Source organism: Schistocerca serialis, chromosome 4 (assembly GCF_023864345.2).
Source record: "Schistocerca serialis cubense isolate TAMUIC-IGC-003099 chromosome 4, iqSchSeri2.2, whole genome shotgun sequence".
In the NCBI taxonomy this organism is placed as follows: domain Eukaryota; kingdom Metazoa; phylum Arthropoda; class Insecta; order Orthoptera; family Acrididae; genus Schistocerca; species Schistocerca serialis.
In genome coordinates, this window is record NC_064641.1 from 594,210,796 (window position 1) to 594,231,260 (window position 20,465).

A 20,465-nucleotide genomic window follows, 5' to 3' on the forward strand; every position below is an offset into this window, starting at 1 on the left:
ACCGAATGGCCGGGTGCGGGTGGCACAGCCTCGCCTGTTGTTAGGCTCCCCACCTCATCGCATACGTCAACATGGGGTCCTCCCCACGGCGGGCGGAAGCCTTATAACACAACCGTTCGCCGATTTGCGGGGGAGGAATGTGGTGTCACCGCCAGACACCACACTTGCTAGGTGGTAGCTTAAATCGGCCGCGGTCCATTTAGTACATGTCGGACCCGCGTGTCGCCACTGTGTGATCGCAGACCGAGCGCCACCACAAGGCAGGTCTCGAGATACGGACGAGCACTCGCCCCAGTTGTATGGACGACATTGCTAGCGACTACACGGACGAAGCATCGCTCATTAGCCGAGCAGATAGTTAGCATGCATTGCTCATTAGCCGAGCAGACAGTTAGAATAGCCTTCAGCTAAGTCCATGGCTACGACCTAGCTAGTCGCCAATTGTAACAGTGCATGTATCTTACGAGTCTCATTTGTGTAGTCAAGAGAGATGTATCACAAGGAGTGATTAAAAGTTAAGTATATTCCCAAAGCTACGTATTTTCTTTATAGCAGTCATAACGTATCTTGTTCCAGAATTCACGCCCGTCTGCGTTAGATAGCGTGCCTATCGGCCCCCTCAAAATAACACTGTGTCGGCACTTCTGTCGACACATCAGTTTTGAAATGTTGATCACCAATGGAACGATAGCTGACAGTTGTGATGGAAGTATAGGCCCATCATTGTGTCCACTAATCCATGCTAACTTTGACCATCTACATTTTTTCCATTATTTCCTCTGCATTTTAGAAAATGTGTTGTATTAATTAGTATGTAATCCTTTCATACAAGCCCCTATGTTAAATAACACAATTATTACAGAAGTTAAAAAAAAACAGTCGTGGCAATCACATTTGAATTTGAAAATCGGTCAAAGTAGACCCGGTTTACGATTTCTGGATTTCTTATGATTGTTTCATTCTTCTTTTCTCTTGCGAAAGTCTTAACTACAGTAACTCCTTCTTTACCTTCTATTCTTCCATAAAATATGATATCAGAGACAACAACGTCCATTTCTTCAGCTAGGGAGATTCTACAGCAAGTCGAATCTAAAGCATGTCACCTTTCTTTGACTTCTTTTTCAATCTTTCTTCGTTTGTGATCATCAATTGGAATATAGCAGTGACACCCAAAACTTCTCAACTTTCTGAGATCTTTTTTCGTCCAAACCAGAATTTAGTGGGACTTTTTCCTTTTATTGATCTGATTTACGTAAAGGCTGCATAATTTATTGCTTCAGCCCACAGATTTTCATTCAGTTTCGTGCATATATTGCTGATTGTGCTGACTCGACAGAGTACACATTTCTCTTTCAATTCTTCCGTTTTGTTGAGGCGTGTACGATTTGGTTGTGATGTAGAAAACTTCAAGTTCACCTAGAAGCATTTTAGTGCAAGCATTCTTGATTTTGGTTCCGCTGTCTGGCTTTAAGCGTTTTACTTTCTTCCCAGACTTATTTTCTACCATTTTCATGACAGTTTCTAATTTGGGAACAGTTTCATCTTTTTTCTTCAGAAAATAGTTCGGAAATGCGAAGAATCATATTTCTTTCTTTCCTTCTTTCTTTCGCTTACGTCATAGTCCCGCAGCGATCGCAGGGTTGGCGCGGTTAGAACGGATTTGGCAAGGGTAGTTGTAGGGGTGGCCAGATGGCCTTCCTGACGCCACCCCGTATCCCCACGGATGGAATCAGTGTACCTCAGCTGTCTGCGTCGAGTGTAAATCGTGGAATAGTGCGAACGTGTTTCAAATGCCTGCGACGCGTGTAACTGAGACGGAACGTGGGGACCAGCCCGGTATTCACCTGGTGGGATGTGGGAAACCGCCTAAAAACCACAACCAGGCTGGCCGGCACACCGGCCCTCGTCGTTAATTCGCCGGGCGGATTCGATCTGGGGCCAGTGCGTCTACCCGAGTCCAGGAAGCAGCACGTTAGCGCTCTCGACTACCCTGGCGGGTTCATGAAAAATCATATTTAAACTACAAAAAATACTTTACTCCTCTTAACGACATGAGATTCATTTCACATAAGTCAGCATGAATTACAGCCAGAGTATTTTCAGCAGCCTTCTCATTTGTCAGATGAGACTAATGATGTTCTTTGCCGTAGATACAACTAACACATACATATTCATTCCAGTCATCAACGTAATCACTGACACTTATTTTTAGTACATCTCTGATATATGCGACATTTTGATATGCTAACTTTTCACGCCACGTTTTAACTGAGATTGCTGTTATACAATTGTTAGATTCTACTGTACGAAACAACGTTGGCATTTGCAGTCTGAACATAACCTTAACGGAAAATAAATGTCATATTCATTAGACATAAAACATTCTGTAGAACTACATCTGCATTATAACGTAGAACAAAGCGGGAATTACATCAGAATGTTAAAAGTAGTCACAATGAAGCTACAGTAGCTCATTACTGTGTTGCAAGGTGCTTAAAAACGTTATTAGAAAGGCAAAGAGTATGTGGTACGCAAATAGAATAGCTAATTCATAGGATAAAATTAAAGCCATGTGGTCAGCTGTGAAGGAAGTGTCTGGTCAGCAGCACAAGGTCGATGATATAAAGTCAGTTCATAGTAAAAATATTTCTCTTACTTATAAGTCAGATATATGTACAGTATTTAATAATCATTTTCTGTGCGTTGCTGGTGAATTAAGTAAAAACTTAGTTTCTACAGGGAATCAGATAACTCTCCTGGAAAATGCCTTTCCGAGACTGATGTTTGAAATACTCCTCTGTGATACTGACAAGGGGGAAATTGAGTCAATAATTAAACCACTGAAGACTAAGGACTCTCATGGATATGATGAAGTGCCTAAAGTGCCTAGCAGAATGTTAAAGTACTGTGCAGCACACGTTTGCCCTCTATTTAGCAATATTTGTAATTGTTCCTGTAAGAATGGTCAGTTTCGTGAACGATTAAAGTACTCGGCAGTAAAGCCGCTCTATAAAAAGGGAGAAAGGGATAATGCACACAATTGTAGATCTATTTCTATGCCATCAGTGTTTGCTAAAGTTATTGAAAAGGCTGTGTGTGCAAGGATAATTGATCATTTTATATCACATAATATGCTATCAAATGTACAGTTTGGCTTTAGAAGCCGTTTAACAACTGAAAACGCTATATCCTCTTTTCTCTGTGATGTACTGGGTGGATTAAACAAAAGGTTTCGAACGCTAGGCACATATTTTTTTTTTTATTTAACTAAGGCGGTCGGTTGCGTTGACTACAAAATATTGCTCCAGAAGTTTGACCATTATGGAGTACAGGGAGTAGGTCACTATTGGTTCACCTATCACTTTAACAACATACAGCAAATGGTCATTATTCACAGTGTTGAGAATGGCTGTGATGTGGGGTCTGAGTGGGGCATGGTCAAATGGAGGGGGGCGGGGAGGGTTGCCCCAAGAATCAATGTTGGGACCACTCTGTTCCTTATTTATACAACTGATATGCTCTCTATTACTACAGGTAATTCTAAAATATTTCTGCTTGCTGATGACACTAGCTTGGTAGTAAAGGACATTGAGTACAACATTGCCTCGGTTTCAAATAGTGCAGTCCATGACATAAGTTCATGGCTTGTAGAAAATAAACTAACGCTAAATCACAGTAAGATTCAGTTTTTACAGTTTCTACAAACAATTCAACAAAACCCTACGTTTTAATTCCACAGAATGGGTATGTGATTAGTGAAAACGAACAGTTCAAATTTCTAGGTGTTTAGATAGCATGGAAAGCCCACGATCAGGATCTTGTTCAAAGACTTAATGCTGTCATTTTCATTATTCGAACGGTATCTGAAGTAAGTGATCGTTCGACATGAAAATTAGTCACTTTGCTTATTTTTATTCGCTTATGTCGTACGGTGTTATCTTTTGGAGTAACTCTTCCCATTCTAAAATGATATTTTTGGCTCAGAAAAGGGCAGGTCGGGCAATAAGTGGTGTAAGTTCGCGAACCTCTCGTCGACCCCTGTTTGCTAGTCAGGGTATTTTGACATTGGCCTCTCAATATACATATTCTTTATTGTCGTTTCTTGTCAAGACTATCAGCTTATTCCCAAGGGTTAGCAGCTTTCACTCTGTTAATACTCGGCGGAAATTAAATCTGCATTTGGATCGCACTTCCTTAACCGTTGTGCAGAAAGGTGTGAAGGATACTGCTGCATCTATTTTCAATAAGCTACAACAAGAATTCAAAAATCTTTGCAGTAATCCACGCGGTTTCAAATCGAAACTGAAGAGTTTCCCCATATGTCACTCCTATACTGTTGAGGAGACCCTTGAAAAATTGTGCTGATTCTTATGTTACATTTTTGGCTGCTTTTACTTAAACTTATGGCTTGACTTTTTTTGGGTTCATAAACATTTTATTTTACCTGTTCTTACTTTTATGTTGTAATTTCAAGTACTGATACGTTCCATGACCTTGGAGATTTTCTCCTCAATTTGGTCCTACGGAACTAGACGTGTAAATAAAATTTGAAAAAGTGATACTGCTCTCCATCGGAAGCCTCTAATTCGACATCTCTCACTACAGTTGCTTCTGATTCAGTAGCATCAACAGTCAACATTTTCCTGCATTGACTTAATTTTAAGTAATTTATTAATCAGTCCCATCTAAACGTCTTGTGTTGCGTAATGCCAAAATCTTGCTACAAATATTTTCTGGATCTGAGTGCAAATTTATGTCATTTACGTGACAATAGATAATCCAACGGTGACTAGTGCTTGAAGTTTGAAACCTTTAGATTATTAACTGTAGGCATTTTCACTTGTCGCATTTCTTTTTAATGTTGCGTGTGGGCATTCATGGCAAAATGACCCTTTTGTTTTCAGTTGTTACATGAATAATTTTGTCTATAATATGCCAAATGTTTCGCACGTGCTTTATTCCTGCGATATTTCTTTACATACAAATTTTCGCCGCATGTAAAACATTGAATCGTGAACTTTTCCTGCTGACTTGCTTTGACAAACTATTTATTTTGTTTTGAGATAAAAGCATCGGGGCATATGTTTGACGGTTCTGTCTCCTTTGATCTGCTTTCTTGCAGGCGCAAACGTTCAAATTATGAGACGAAATTTTTGTTGGATGCTGCTACCTTATCCCATGCACTACGTAAGTGAAGTTTCGACGACAACATTACAAGAATTCGAGAAATAGACCACCTCTCTTTCTGAGATTCGCCTTCTGCTGCCTAATCATCCTCGTATTCTTGAATCTAAATAGAGTTTTGAGTAACCGACTTACCAGAATCGTATTTATAACTGAATAAATTTCTCTGCAAAGCTACGCTGTTAAATCTGATCTCTTCCCCACACAGCTTTTCTAATTTTTGAAGAATTTGGCTAGCAGACTTGCAATTGACTCTTTGCTGGATATGTTGCTGCTGACCTTCTAACCTACAAAAATTTATTCTCCGCGGCCTTTCTCAGTACAAGAAATGTCGTTCAGTTTCTCTTCCTGTCAGTTTCCTGTCCGGTTGCTACTGAATATAACTTCACTGACTTCAATGTTAAGTGTAGTTTAAAGCATCAAGACACGTTATTGTCATTTCGATGATTATCGTCTGAAAAAAGTTCCAACTGCGAGATAATAGAATCTATAGATATCAGACTAAAATCTACTATGTGTGAAGTTAAAAGCACGTAAATGACCTTTCTTATATACTTCGACTGATAATAAAATAGTTCCACGACTTTCATTTACTAACAACAAATTGGTGCTGCTTCGGACTATTTGTTGACATGCAGTACGTCACTGAACTGTTTGTGAGCTCCTTTATAAAACGGACAGAAAGCCTATCCAGTTTGCTACTTGAGTTATCTGGGCCCATAACTTCTTGATAAATTCTGGTTTACTATTTGGTGATGTTTGAAGGAGTGCAATTTAATTCAATTCATTCACATACAACATGCCTGGACAAAATACAGCCGACTGACTGAGCAAAGGGTGATTACTACAGTATAATTTGAAAAAAGATACATCGAAAGTATATATCAACAACTTGCGCAACAGTTAACAGCAAGACATAGGAGAATAATTAACTCGCAACAGAAACTCTTATTAGCAGCTCTAAAAGAAGCTTCAAGGTTCCTAAACTAAGAGACTGCAGAGGAAATGATACCTGAATCACCTTGGTTTTGTTAATATTTGGATACATTGCTAGCAAACGAAAGAAACAGAAGACTAAAAATTATCTCAAGTCCTTTGGTAACTTGAACAGTTTTTGAAACTTTGGTTTTCGATGTGTCCGAAACGTAAAGTTTACCATCAGCGTGCAGTACCAATTTCACTTATGTTAAATATTAATGCGAAATCTTTCAAAACCCTGTAGTTTCTGAGGGGAAGATGTATAGATGTATTATTGGGAATTACTAGAAGGGACATGAAAACAAACAAGTGGAGAAGGGGACAGGCTGCAGTGTGAGACATAATTTTGTGATGAAAATAAAATGTAGGTAGGTGAGACATGTAGCAGGGGAATTGATAATAGCCCAAAACAATTATTTCAATTGATTCTAAGAGGGAATAGAAGACCAAAACAGCTACCAACAGGCACGTGGGTACATGACATTAGAAAAGTATGGAAAATCCCGGAGGAGGACATTATCAAGCAGTATATGTCAAATGGTTGATGGTGATTAAATTCAGTTTGATTAAGTTAGTAAATTCAGAAACTCAGTGGCATAGTTAATATCTGATGAGTGGTGAGAAACGAATGCATTAAAGAAACTGTATATTGATTACTTAGACTTTCCTGGTTTATTGACTGTTGATATTCTTCTCGGTACACAGCCGGATAATGCAATCATCTTGACAATAGTATATTAAATTATGAATTTAAGTAATTTAGCTATGAATAGCACTCAGTGCTGTAAGATACTCTTATTTACACTTGAGGAGTTGCTTGCTTTTTTTCTTGGAAGTGTCTTCATCATACGGCTGCGACACTTGTATGGCATTACATTGCTGCTGGCAGTAGTTGTGCTTGTTTCACAGTGGACATCGCTGGTCCAGCCCTCGTGGCGATGATAATGGTGATGCAGTTTAGCACAACAATCAGCTTCAGTGTTGCCAACCTGCAGAGCGTCGAGGTACACCCAACATGCCTGCGCCAGATAGCGGCCTGCGTCGAATGGGCCATCGCCGGAGTTGCCATGTCTGCGCTGCCCTACTTGGCCCTCATGGTACGTAAAATGTGCTCATCTGGAAACTCCGCCAGCCGTCGCTTTCTCCAGTATCATCTTTTGAACATTGACCATTACTAATAATGTAAATTAGAATATATGTCCACTGTTTATCGACTGTGGGAGTTAAATCGTCGTGTTCCATCGTAAGCTTATCATTTTGACCCATTTCGTACATTAGTAGTTTGAATTGATTACCGATAACTGAAATTTCCGCTACACTTACATACACTCCTGGAAATGGAAAAAAGAACACATTGACACCGGTGTGTCAGACCCACCATACTTGCTCCGGACACTGCGAGAGGGCTGTACAAGCAATGATCACACGCACGGCACAGCGGACACACCAGGAACCGCGATGTTGGCCGTCGAATGGCGCTAGCTGCGCAGCATTTGTGCACCGCCGCCGTCAGTGTCAGCCAGTTTGCCGTGGCATACGGAGCTCCATCGCAGTCTTTAACACTGGTAGCATGCCGCGACAGCGTGGACATGAACCGTATGTGCAGTTGACGGACTTTGAGCGAGGGCGTATAGTGGGCATGCGGGAGGCCGGGTGGACGTACCGCCGAATTGCTCAACACGTGGGGCGTGAGGTCTCCACAGTACATCGATGTTGTCGCCAGTGGTCGGCGGAAGGTGCACGTGCCCGTCGACCTGGGACCGGACCGCAGCGACGCACGGATCCACGCCAAGACCGTAGGATCCTACGCAGTGCCGTAGGGGATCGCACCGCCACTTCCCAGCAAATTAGGGACACTGTTGCTCCTGGGGTATCGGCGAGGACCATTCGCAACCGTCTCCATGAAGCTGGGCTACGGTCCCGCACACCGTTAGGCCGTCTTCCGCTCACGCCCCAACATCGTGCAGCCCACCTCCAGTGGTGTCGCGACAGGCGTGAATGGAGGGACGAATGGAGGCGTGTCGTCTTCAGCGATGAGAGTCTCTTCTGCCTTGGTGCCAATGATGGTCCTATGCGTGTTTGGCGCCGTGCAGGTGAGAGCCACAATCAGGACTGCATACGACCGAGGCACACAGAGCCAACACCCGGCATCATGGTGTGGGGAGCGATCTCCTACACTGGCCGTACACCACTGGTGATCGTCGAGGGGACACTGAATAGTGCACGGTACATCCAAACCGTCACCGAACCCATCGTTCTACCATTCCTAGACCGGCAATGGAACTTGCTGTTCCAACAGGACAATGCACGTCCGCATGTATCCCGTGCCACCCAACGTGCTCTAGAAGGTGTAAGTCAACTACCCTGGCCAGCAAGATCTCCGGATCTGTCCCCCATTGAGCATGTTTGGGACTGGATGAAGCGTCGTCTCACGCGGTCTGCACGTCCAGCACGAACGCTGGTTCAACTGAGGCGCCAGGTGGAAATGGCATGGCAAGCCGTTCCACAGGACTACATCCAGCATCTCTACGATCGTCTCCATGGGAGAATAGCAGCCTGCATTGCTGCGAAAGGTGGATATACACTGTACTAGTGCCGACATTGTGCATGCTCTGTTGCCTGTGTCTATGTGCCTGTGGTTCTGTCAGTGTGATCATGTGATGTATCTGACCCCAGGAATGTGTCAATAAAGTTTCCCCTTCCTGGGACAATGAATTCACGGTGTTCTTATTTCAATTTCCAGGAGTGTAATTATGAGATTCACCTGGCCATCCTTTTTTGCAGTAAAACTGCACGATATGCACAAGTATGTTTAGTAAAAGGCGGGCAGGTCATGTCAGTAAAGATGATGCGACAACCGATGGGCTTTCGGGAGAACCATTTGTTCAATGTGAAATTTCCTAACTGTTGCCGTATTGTCAGCCTTTGCTTTTCGTCTGTGTCTTATAACACGAACATTGCGGAGTGCTTGCTTCACAATTGCTTTGTGTTGCAGCCGAGTGCCGGGTGGGAAATCCACTAGAGCCTTGATCAACTCCGGCGGGTGTTTGTTTTTAACACTCTTATCGATGGCAGTAGCGTTGTACTGTGTACTTGTACAGCTCCAGAAAAACCTTCCTGTAACCTAGTGGGATTGAATATGGCGGCATTCGGAAAAGTTTCTGTGTTTGTACACTAAACCGTCAAATGGAATTTCTTAACAGAATCACGTTTTTGACAAGAACACTTCAGTTCCGACACTTCAGTTCCGACATCTCAGTTCCGACATCTCTGTCTCTGTCATCCCTGTAAGCTCGGCTAACTTCACGTCTATATCCTGGTGAATGTCTAACAGTGACACCTTGTCCCCATCTGTCGCATTTTTTCGCCTGTTACACCTCGGACGCTGGTCGAGTAAGTCTTAACTGTGTTCTCATTCTCCATTTTGAGACAGCTCGAAGGAATCTTTCCCTTCGTAACTTGCCCCTCAAACCGAATATTGACATCACCCTTCACTCCTAGCGTCACCGTGTCCATTGCTGCTTTCTTTTCACTCAAGAAGTCCAGTCCTATAACTATTCCTGTGCCTAATGTACATACCAAGAAGAAGTGTGCTTCTAGCCTGTGCCCTTGGCATGTAAATTCCGATCTGGTTTGCCTACTGATCTCAATAGATTTTCCTAATATCGCGCGCCACGCATTTTGGTTTTCTGAACATTTAATTTGGGAGTCTTCTTCTTTTTATATATATAACCTGTGTTATATCATTCTTCGGAGCTAACAGCTGACTGCCACAATCTAAAATTGCCCCCACTATGATCTCACCATCTGAGCTTTGTATGATCAGTTACGACGATACGAGTCATGGTTGATCTTTGTCGCAGTTACCTCTATTAATATATCTGAAATGCCATCGCAGTCTAACATTTGCAGATGACTGCTTCTGATTTCCGTTGCAGGTCTGTTTGAAGTCTTGCCCTCTTCGCGTTCCAATCAAACCTGCCTTCCTTCTTACCGCTGTGCGCAGCCAAGGTTCGCTGAACTGACCTCCATGATCTGAGCCGCTAACTGCGTCTCATTTTGCACAGTCTCATTACACTGAAAATGCGACCCATTATTTCGTTGAATGCCATTCTAGTTCCGCCCATTGTCGTTCTGGTTCCGCAATTGTGGAATGTTAAGGTGTGGCCTGCTCTCGTTAGCTTTCCAGCTGTTTGACTTCTTAAAATTGCCCTGGTTATTGTAATTTCACGGTTGTTCAAAGTTTGCCTCTCGCTATCTTTTGCTAAATGCCTGTTCTTCATTCAGCACTAATTCTTCCTCAAGGAAAATTTCCCTGAATGCTTCGACGTAGTCCCCACGTCTGCCTGTCAATACTTGTTCATGTGGTAGCGGCAGTATTGTGAAGCATAAGCGGATGATGTCGCAGTCGCTACACGGTACAGCAGGCACTGATCTCCTTAGTCATCTGATCCAAAAACTTTACCAGGCTTTTAAATCCAGAGCGGTTCTAGGCGCTGCAGTCCGGAACCACGGGACTGCTACGGTCGCAGGTTCGAATCCTGCCTCGGGCATGGATGTGTGTGATGTCCTTAGGTTAGCTAGGTTTAGGTAGTTCTAAGTTCTAGGGGACTGATGACCTAAGATGTTAAGTCCCATAGTGCTCAGAGCCATTTTTTAAATCCAGAAGACTTCATATTTCTGTGTATCACAAGCTCGTGTTTATTGTGTTTTGGGTGGTGCGTGACCAGTAGCAAGTCAAGAACGCCCGTGTAAACTCGTTTTATGTTGTGCATGTTTTTTGATATTTTTCATATGATATCTGCGATCACACTTTCTAGGTGTGCACATAATCTAACTTTTTCTGCGCTGGCCAGTATGAAGGTAAAGCATCCTCGAACTTCTCTAGGAATGTGAGAGGATGTAGACTGTTCCCGTCTTCCTTGTAGTGCTGTAACTTTCTAACTGAAAGGTGAAGTTCATAGTGAAACGCCACTTCGGTGTCTTGTCTGTCAGTCACAGTTCTTCGTGTGTCTCTCAAGGACGCGTGCTTCCTCCACCTGGTGCTGTGGCCCACTCATGCCCGCGATGCTCGGGTCACATCTTCGTAATGGAATGCCGTTTTGGTGGTGCTTTGATTCCCGATTCTCGTATCGGTTCAGAATCGTGTGGGCACATCGAAATCGGACTTTCACTTGATGAGTTAGCTTCTGACAATTGTCAGATCCCTGTACGCCAAACATTTACTATCGCCAAATACCACTGGCACGTTATGTCGAGGTCACATTGTTTGCTTCTGTATTCATGACACCGCGTCCATGCGTGTCCATTTCCTGTACATTTGACACTGATTCCACAGAGGATTCTTTTCTCTCAAAGATTTGCGGGAGTCTGTCAAAAATGTTCAAATGTGTGTGAAACCTTATGGCACTTAATTCCTAAGGTCATCAGTCCCTAAGCTTACACACTACTTAACCTAAATTATCCTAAGGACAAACACACACACCCATGCCCGAGGGAGGACTCGAACCTCCGCCGGGACCAGCCGCATAGTCCATGACTGTAGCGGCTGAGACCGCTCGACTAATCCCGCGCGGCTGAGGGAGTCTCTTCTCTGGACGTTTCTCTATATCCTTCTATTTCGTGTCTCGAGCTTCAGCCGTCAGTTGGCCTAAATGCTGTTCTGTCTCCTTCCAGTTTCTTTATTTTGTTTAACACCGTTTTCCCAGCTTTGGTAATACTCCGAGTTTCCTCGCGGGTCTCTTGTGCAATTCGGTTAGCACCTCTTGCGATAATTTTGACATTCTTCGCCTGTTTCCTAGCCTCCAAGATTTCCGTTTTAACTCAGTATGGAGCACCATCATTTGGTTTTCCATCTGTACAGTTTTATTTCCCGTTTCTTGTCCCACTTTCTTTATCTGTTTCTGTCTTCCCTGTATTACTTTATCAAGATTTTCGATTTTTGTCTGTAAACGTGTTGCGGTTGTTGCTCTGTCTTGCTTCATCCCTCCTAAGTAATCGAGAATGCGCAGTGCGTCATTCCTTATCTTTCTACTGAATGTTTCTCTGGCTCCACCTAAACCGGTGAGCTGAAGTCTTCGCTCTGGTGATCCTGCCTGTTCCCGATTAAACATTTCGAGGCGCTGTTTTTCTATAGGACTAACATGGATGATGGTGACCTACAAAAATTTCTCCTCGATGTTTTTTAGGCTATAGGACCCGTCCACTCATCTACTTGGTAGTTACGGATCATCCCCACGTGTCTACGTCTCCCTTCTTTGGCATCTGAGTGCGCCTCCCCGCCCCCCCTCTCCCCCGCTGCATTATTATAACCGGTATCGTCTGCACATTGCAACTCGTTTTCTGGAGCTGCCCATCCAGCCAGAATGGTACTGTCCACATCACGCAAAATATTTTTCTGTACTTAGCGTTTTTGTGCCAGGTAGTCGCCGTTTCCTGATTTATCCTATTCACTAGCGTTACATGCTTTACTTCGTCTCAGCAGTGACACATCTTCCAACTCTCCTTACGTACATACACTCCTGGAAATTGAAATAAGAACACCGTGAATTCATTGTCCCAGGAAGGGGAAACTTTATTGATACATTCCTGGGGTCAGATACATCACATGATCACACTGACAGAACCACAGGCACATAGACACAGGCAACAGAGCATGCACAATGTCGGCACTAGTACAGTGTATATCCACCTTTCGCAGCAATGCAGGCTGCTATTCTCCCATGGAGACGATCGTAGAGATGCTGGATGTAGTCCTGTGGAACGGCTTGCCATGCCATTTCCACCTGGCGCCTCAGTTGGACCACCGTTCGTGCTGGACGTGCAGACCGCGTGAGACGACACTTCATCCAGTCCCAAACATGCTCAATGGGGGACAGATCCGGAGATCTTGCTGGCCAGGGTAGTTGACTCACACCTTCTAGAGCACGTTGGGTGGCACGGGATACATGCGGACGTGCATTGTCCTGTTGGAACAGCAAGTTCCCTTGCCGGTCTAGGAATGGTAGAACGATGGGTTCGATGACGGTTTGGATGTACCGTCCACTATTCAGTGTCCCCTCGACGATCACCAGTGGTGTACGGCCAGTGTAGGAGATCGCTCCCCACACCATGATGCCGGGTGTTGGCCCTGTGTGCCTCGGTCGTAAGCAGTCCTGATTGTGGCGCTCACCTGCACGGCGCCAAACACGCATACGACCATCACTGGCACCAAGGCAGAAGCGACTCTCATCGCTTAAGACGACACGTCTCCATTCGTCCCTCCATTCACGCCTGTCGCGACACCACTGGAGGCGGGCTGCACGATGTTGGGGCGTGAGCGGAAGACGGCCTAACGGTGTGCGGGACCGTAGCCCAGCTTCATGGAGACGGTTGCGAATGGTCCTCGCCGATACCCCAGGAGCAACAGTGTCCCTAATTTGCTGGGAAGTGGCGGTGCGGTCCCCTACGGCACTGCGTAGGATCCTACGGTCTTGGCGTGCATCCGTGCGTCGCTGCGGTGCGGTCCCAGGTCGACGGGCACGTGCACCTTCCGCCGACCACTGGCGACAACATCGATGTACTGTGGAGACCTCACGCCCCACGTGTTGATCAATTCGGCGGTGCGTCCACCCGGCCTCCCGCATGCCCACTATACGCCCTCGCTCAAAGTCCGTCAACTGCACATACGGTTCACGTCCACGCTGTCGCGGCATGCTACCAGTGTTAAAGACTGCGATGGAGCTCCGTATGCCACGGCAAACTGGCTGACACTGACGGCGGCGGTGCACAAATGCTGCGCAGCTAGCGCCATTCGACGGCCAACACCGCGGTTCCTGGTGTGTCCGCTGTGCTGTGCGTGTGATCATTGCTTGTACAGCCCTCTCGCAGCGTCCGGAGCAAGTATGGTGGGTCTGACACACCGGTGTCAATGTGTTCTTTTTCCATTTCCAGGAGTGTAGATATAATAAGAGTAATCATAAAACATATAAAGTTCGACTCACTATCTGGACTTCAAATGTGACTGATAGTACCTATATGTACTGACACATTACAGCATTCTAACTTTCTCTAATCTTAAGCTATACGAATTTCTGTACTAACATAACCTCCAAAACAAAAAACACCATTGGAAAAAAATGTGTGGAGCCAGATTCCACTTCAAAAATTCCGAAAAGAAAAGATTAGCAAACCGCAAAACATATATCAATAATTGTTCTACGTGAATTATAGAACATAATTGCAACTGTGACCAAGTTAGTTGTAGTTCTATACAATTGAAATCTAATTTTATAACTGACTAGTGGCCAGTTTTCCTACAGATTCTGACAGCAACAAATTTATGCAGAAAGGATAAGTCCCCAACTACTTTCAAAACCCTGATTTTGTGAACTATCCTGACAGGGTCAACATTATTCTATTTAATACCCTGTGTTGTATGTAAGATATGGCGTCTGTATTTTTGGTTCTTAATGTCCTCTCGACAACAGAATTTTCACGACTACAAATTATTAAGATGACCCTGCCTTTGACAACCTACACTCAGGCGTTTCTGTAAACCGAAGTTTAACGCATCAGAACAATGATTCCAAACGGGATGCTACTAGTGTGAATCACAATGTAAATACCGTATATTATTTACTCTCAAAAAACATGTAGAGTGCGAAAAATTGTATAAATATGAAATACAAAACCTCGGATTCTACCCTGTATGTAATTTAGAGATTAGCAGAACATACAGAATGACAATTATTAAACTATGTGTAATAAAATCGTCGTAGCTTCTGAACGGTACGCGTTAGGGCGCTCAAACTGCATGGTTGGCCGCGTAGCATGATGAGAATTAGTATATGCATGCGCGTGGTTTGGTTTAGCTACGAGGCCCACTTTCATTTGGATGGATTCGTCAGTAAACAAAATTGGCGCATTTGGGGGACTGAGAATCTGCATTTCGCGATCGAGAAGTCTCTTCACACTCAGGGGGTGACTGTGTGATGTTCGATGTCCAGTCATGGAATAATCGTGAAGGTTTTGGAATATGATTTCATCCCCATTATCTAAATAGACCCCGATTTCGACAAGATGTTGTTCATGCAAGAACGGAGCTCGACCCCATCGAAGCAGGAGAGTGTTTGATATCCTGGAGGATCACTTTGGGAACCGCATTCTGGTTCCGGGGTACCCAGAGGCCACTGGCATGGGCCTCGATTGGCCGCCATATTCTCCGAATCTGAACACATGCTGCTCCTTTTTGTGGGGCTATATTAACGACAGCAATAACTCCAAAGCGATTACTGAGTTCAAAACAGCCCTTCACGGGGTCATCGACAGAATCGATGTTCCGAAACTTTAGCGGGTCATGCAGAATTTCGCTATTCGTCTGCGTCACATAGTCGCCAATGATGGCACGCATATCGAACATATCTTAACCTAAATCCGAATACCTTTAGTGACGTTTTCATGTTGAATAAAGTGTGTACGCACCGTAGTTTGTGAATTATTTACGTTTTTTTTCATATAGTTCAATAACTGTGATTCCGTATCTTTGGCTTCCTTGATACCATGCCTTCCTCCGCATTAACAGGCGGACACAGTGTTGGCTGATACTGCTTAGTGGCGAGAAATAGCAGACGTGCACATTGAGTGGGCTCAGTGGGCAAGAGGATGGGATTCAACACATGTACTGTGAGTGTTTCCCTATCTGCCGAACAGGAACACGCATATCACTTATTGAAGTACAGAAAGCAGGTGTACTGCTCTCATGATCTGTTCGGCGAGGCGTTGGCCTCTATGCAGATGATGCAGTGGTGCATTTGCAATTGTGCACCTACACAGTCGAAGCAACACGCAGTCCGAATACTCCTAGGGCTGAAATTACCCAATACAAGACAGAACATGAATCACAAGTTCTGTTTGCTTACTAGCCAGGAACAGAAATTCGACTCAAGGTTTCTCTCACAAAGAAGCACTTTAATGTGTGACAGACTCCACAGAACGCTAAAGAATTTCAATCGAGCAAACAGTACAACAGCTCTGTCATGGAGAAACGACTTCACGCTCTCACTGTGTCGAAAGCAACACTTCTTAAAATATAACCACCAGATTCTCCACTGTGGCTCTGGCCAGCAATGTTTCTAGCTCGCTGCCTGGAGGGAACCGTCTTTCCCAGCAGGGAACTGCTGTCAGTCGATCCCTGGAGAGAAGTTCCGCTCCCTCCTGGACACACAGGGTCTATGATTGCGCTGCTGGAGACGAATCCCAGTTATGTTACAAAAACATTACCTCTCAACACATTGTAAACAGTGATCTAATATAAATATAAATCTACAAGAATATTAAATAAACAGCAACGAAATCTTGCCGCCTTACAATGAAGATTAAATTTTTTTCCGGAACAATAGTTTGTTCCCCCCCCCCCCGTACCCTCCCCCGCCATGAAGCACGGACCTTGCCGTTGGTGGGGAGGCTTGCATTCCTCCGCGATACAGATAGCCGTACCGCAGGTGCAACCACAAGGGAGGGGTATCTGTTGAGAGGCCAGGCGGAAGTGTGGTTCCCAAAGAGAGGCAGCAGCCTTTTCAGTAGTTGCAGCAGCAGTCTGGGTGATTGACTGATCTGGCGTTGTAACATCAACAAAACGGCCTCGCTGTGAAGGTACTGCGAATGGCTAAAAGCAATAGGAAACTACAGCCGTAATACTTCCCGAGGGCATGCAACTCTACTGTATAGTTAAACGATGATGCCATCCTCTTGGGTAAAAATATTCCGGTAGTAAAATAATCTCCTATTCGGATATCCGGGCGGGGACAACTCAGAAGGATATCGTCATCAGGCGAAACGAAACTGGCGATCTACGGATCGGAGCGTGGAATGTTAGATCCCTTGATCGGGCAGGTAGGTCAGAAAATTTAAAAAGGGAAATGGATAGGTTGAAGCCAGATATAGTGGGAATTAGTGAAGTTCGGTGGCAGGAGGTACAGGACTTCTGGTCAGGTGAATACAAGGTTATAAATTCAAAATCAAATAGGATCAATGCAGCAGTATATTTAATAATGAGTAAAAAGAATAGGAACGCGGTTACGCTATTACGGACGGCATAGTGAACGCATTATAGTAGCAAAGATAGACACGAAGCCCACACCCACCACAGTAGTACAAGTTTATACACCAGCTAGCTCCGCAGATGAGGAGATTGACGAAGTGTATGACGAGATAAAAGAAAGTATTTAGATTGTTAAGGGAGCTGAAAATTTATTAGTCAATGGGAATTGGAATTAGATAGTAGTAAAAGGGAGAGGAAGAAAAGTAGTAGGGAAATATGGATTGGGGTAAAGCAATGAAAGAGGAAGCCGCCTGGTACAATTTTGTACAGAGCATAATTTAATCATAGATAAAACTTCGTTTAAGAGTCATGAGAGAAGGTTGTATGCGTGGAAGAGGCCTTGAGATACCGGAATATTTCAGATTGATTATATAAGGGTTAGACAGACATTTAGGAACCAGATTTGAAATTGTATGACATTTCCAGGGGCAGATGTGGACTCTGACAAACAAATTAATGGTTATGAACTGCAGATTAAAACTGAAGAAACTGCAAAAAGGTAAGCATTTAAGGAGATGGGTCCTGGATAAACTGAAAGGATCAGAGGCTGTATAGGGTTTCAGAGGGAGCATTAGGGAACGATTGACAAGAACAGGGGAAAGGAATACAACAGAAGAAGCTTTGCGGGATTAAACAGTGAAAGCTGAAAGCAGCAGACGATCAAGTAGGTAAAAAGACGAGGGCTAGTAAAAATCTGTGGGCAACACAAGAGATATTGAATTTAATCGAGGAAATGAGAAAATATAAAAATGCAATAAGTGAAGCAGGCGAAAGGGAATAGAAACGTCTAAAAAATGAGACCGACAGGAAGTGTAAAAGGACTAAGCCGGAATGGCTAGAGAAGAAATGTAAGGATGTAGAAGCAAATATCACTAGCGGTAAGATATATATTACTTGTAGGAAAATTAAAGAGCTCTTTGGAGGAAAGAGAATCGCATTTATGAATACCAAGATCTCAGATGGAAAACCAGTCCTAATCAAAAAGGGAAAGCAGAAACGTGGAAGGAGTATATAGAGGGTCTATACAAGGACGACGTACTTGACGACAATATTATGGAAATGGAAGAGGACGTAGAGGAAAATGAGAAGGGAGACATGATACTGGTTGAAGAATTTGAAAAAGCACTGAAAGACTTAAGTCGAAATAAGGCCCCGGGAGTAGACAACTTACCGTTAAAGCTACTGAAAGCCTTGGGAGGGCCAGCCACGACAAAACTCTTCCATCTCGTGATCAAGACGTATGAGACAGGCGAAATATCCTCAGACTTCAAGAAGAATATAACAATCCCAATTCCTAAGAAAGCAGGTGCTGACAGGTGTGAAAATTACCGAACTATCAGTTAATAAGTGACGGTTGCCAAATAATAACACGAAATTTGTAGAGAAGAATGGAAAAACCGGTAGAAGCCGACCTTAGGGAAGATCAGTTTGGATTCCGGAGAAATGTTGGAACATGCGGGGCAATACTGACCCTACGACATCTCATAGAAGACAGGTTAAGGAAAGGGAAACCTACGTGTATAGGTTTTGTAGAGTTAGGGAAAGCTTTTACATTGTTGACTGGAATGCTATCTTTCAAATTCTAAAGGTGGCAGGGGTATAATACAGGGAGCGAAAGGCTACTCACAATTCCTACAGAAACCAGATGGCAGTGATCGAGGGGCACGAAAGGGAAGCAGAAGGGAGCGAGACAGGATTGTAGCCTATCCCCGATGTTATTCAGTCTGTATACTGAGAAATCAGTAAAGAAAACAAAAGAAAAATTTGGAGCAGGAATTAACATCCATGGAGAAGAAATAAAAAGTTTGAGGTTTGCGATGACATTGTAATTCTGTCAGAGACAGCAAAGAACATGAAAGAGCAGTTGAACGGAATGGACAGTATCTTGAAAGGAGAATATAAGATGAACATCAACGAAAGTAGTACTAAAAGAGTTTGACTATTTGGGAAGCAAAATAAGTTATGATGGTCGAAGTGGGGAGTATATAAAATGTAGCCTGGCAATAACAAGAAAAGCGTTTCTGAAGAAGAGAAATTTGTTAACATCGAGTATAGATTTAAGTGTCAGGAAGTACTTTTTGAAAGTATTTGTATGGAGTGTAGCCATGCATGGAAGTGAAACAATGACGATAAACAATTTAAAAAAGAAGAGATTAAAAAATTTTGACATGTGATGCTACAGAATAATGCTGAATATTAGATTGTATATTTATTCACTCACAAAATAAATTTATTACCACCCACGTATGATACTCATTTGCAGTAGATCTATCTGATCCACTCCATGAATATTTCTTCCTTTTGAGCCGTCTTTTGATATTAGATAGTGGGGACCAAATATTAGAATTGGGATGATTGGGGAACTATTTTGAAGCTCAGTTCGTACGCTTTCACCATTATAATCGACAGTACATGTGCACATGTGCTGAAGCGATAATACTTTCTTGCATGCTCATTCTAGTCTCCTCTGCTTCAACACACTACGCAAATATTTCAACAACATAGCATAATTACGTCTGACCACTGTTATTCCCTCTTTCAAAAAGCTCAGTAACGATATACATACTCTTTGAAATATGGAAAACAATAGCCATCACTTTTTTCCATTGACAGAATAAGTTTTCCTTTTTTCAGTCCACTACAGAGTTACAATCCGGCGCTAGAACTCCTTTGGATTAAATTACAGTTTCTCGAAACACGCATTTGTTGTCTGTAGGTAACAAATGCAGCTCCCATCGCCCACTCAAATACCACATTTGCGGAACTGGGACATTCAGAACATTACAATGTGCCCGTAATGGGTGCACACCATTCTAACAGTTTTACGAATGTTAACGAATCGTATGACTTTTCAGAACATTTCTGCGGAAGAAACTACTTTTCGGCATGTGGACAGGTATATTTGGTGTTCCTACAATCAAGTTTAATTTGTTTGTGCAATAATCAATGACAGGAGTGCTGCTGTAAAGCCCCAAGTTAACTCAATCCAGCTGCTATCCAGATCGAGCTCCATTATTTTAAAGAAAAAAATCTTTCTTAAATTTATCCTTTTCAATGAGACGTGTGATACCGACTCCTGAAGGTAGGCCCTAACAACCAAATGTGCATTTGTTTAGATACCGCGTCGTACTGTCCCGTACGTACTTTACATCAGCGGAACAGGTCACCCAGCGCTAGCAGAGTTTCTACATGACCTGCGCCGAAATTTGAGTTTGCCACTAGA

The 20,465-nt window shown here is 43.5% G+C and overlaps 1 protein-coding gene across 1 annotated transcript in view; it reads left to right on the forward strand.

Annotated features, from left to right (window-relative positions):
• LOC126474625 (solute carrier family 22 member 7-like) overlaps window positions 1–20,465 on the forward strand; it is a 146,242-nt gene that overhangs the window by 115,778 nt on the left and 9,999 nt on the right. Inside the window, exon 6 of the mRNA XM_050102104.1 lies at window positions 7,072–7,259. Coding sequence (XP_049958061.1) covers window positions 7,072–7,259 — 188 coding nt within the window. The remainder of the gene's footprint in view (window positions 1–7,071; window positions 7,260–20,465) is intronic.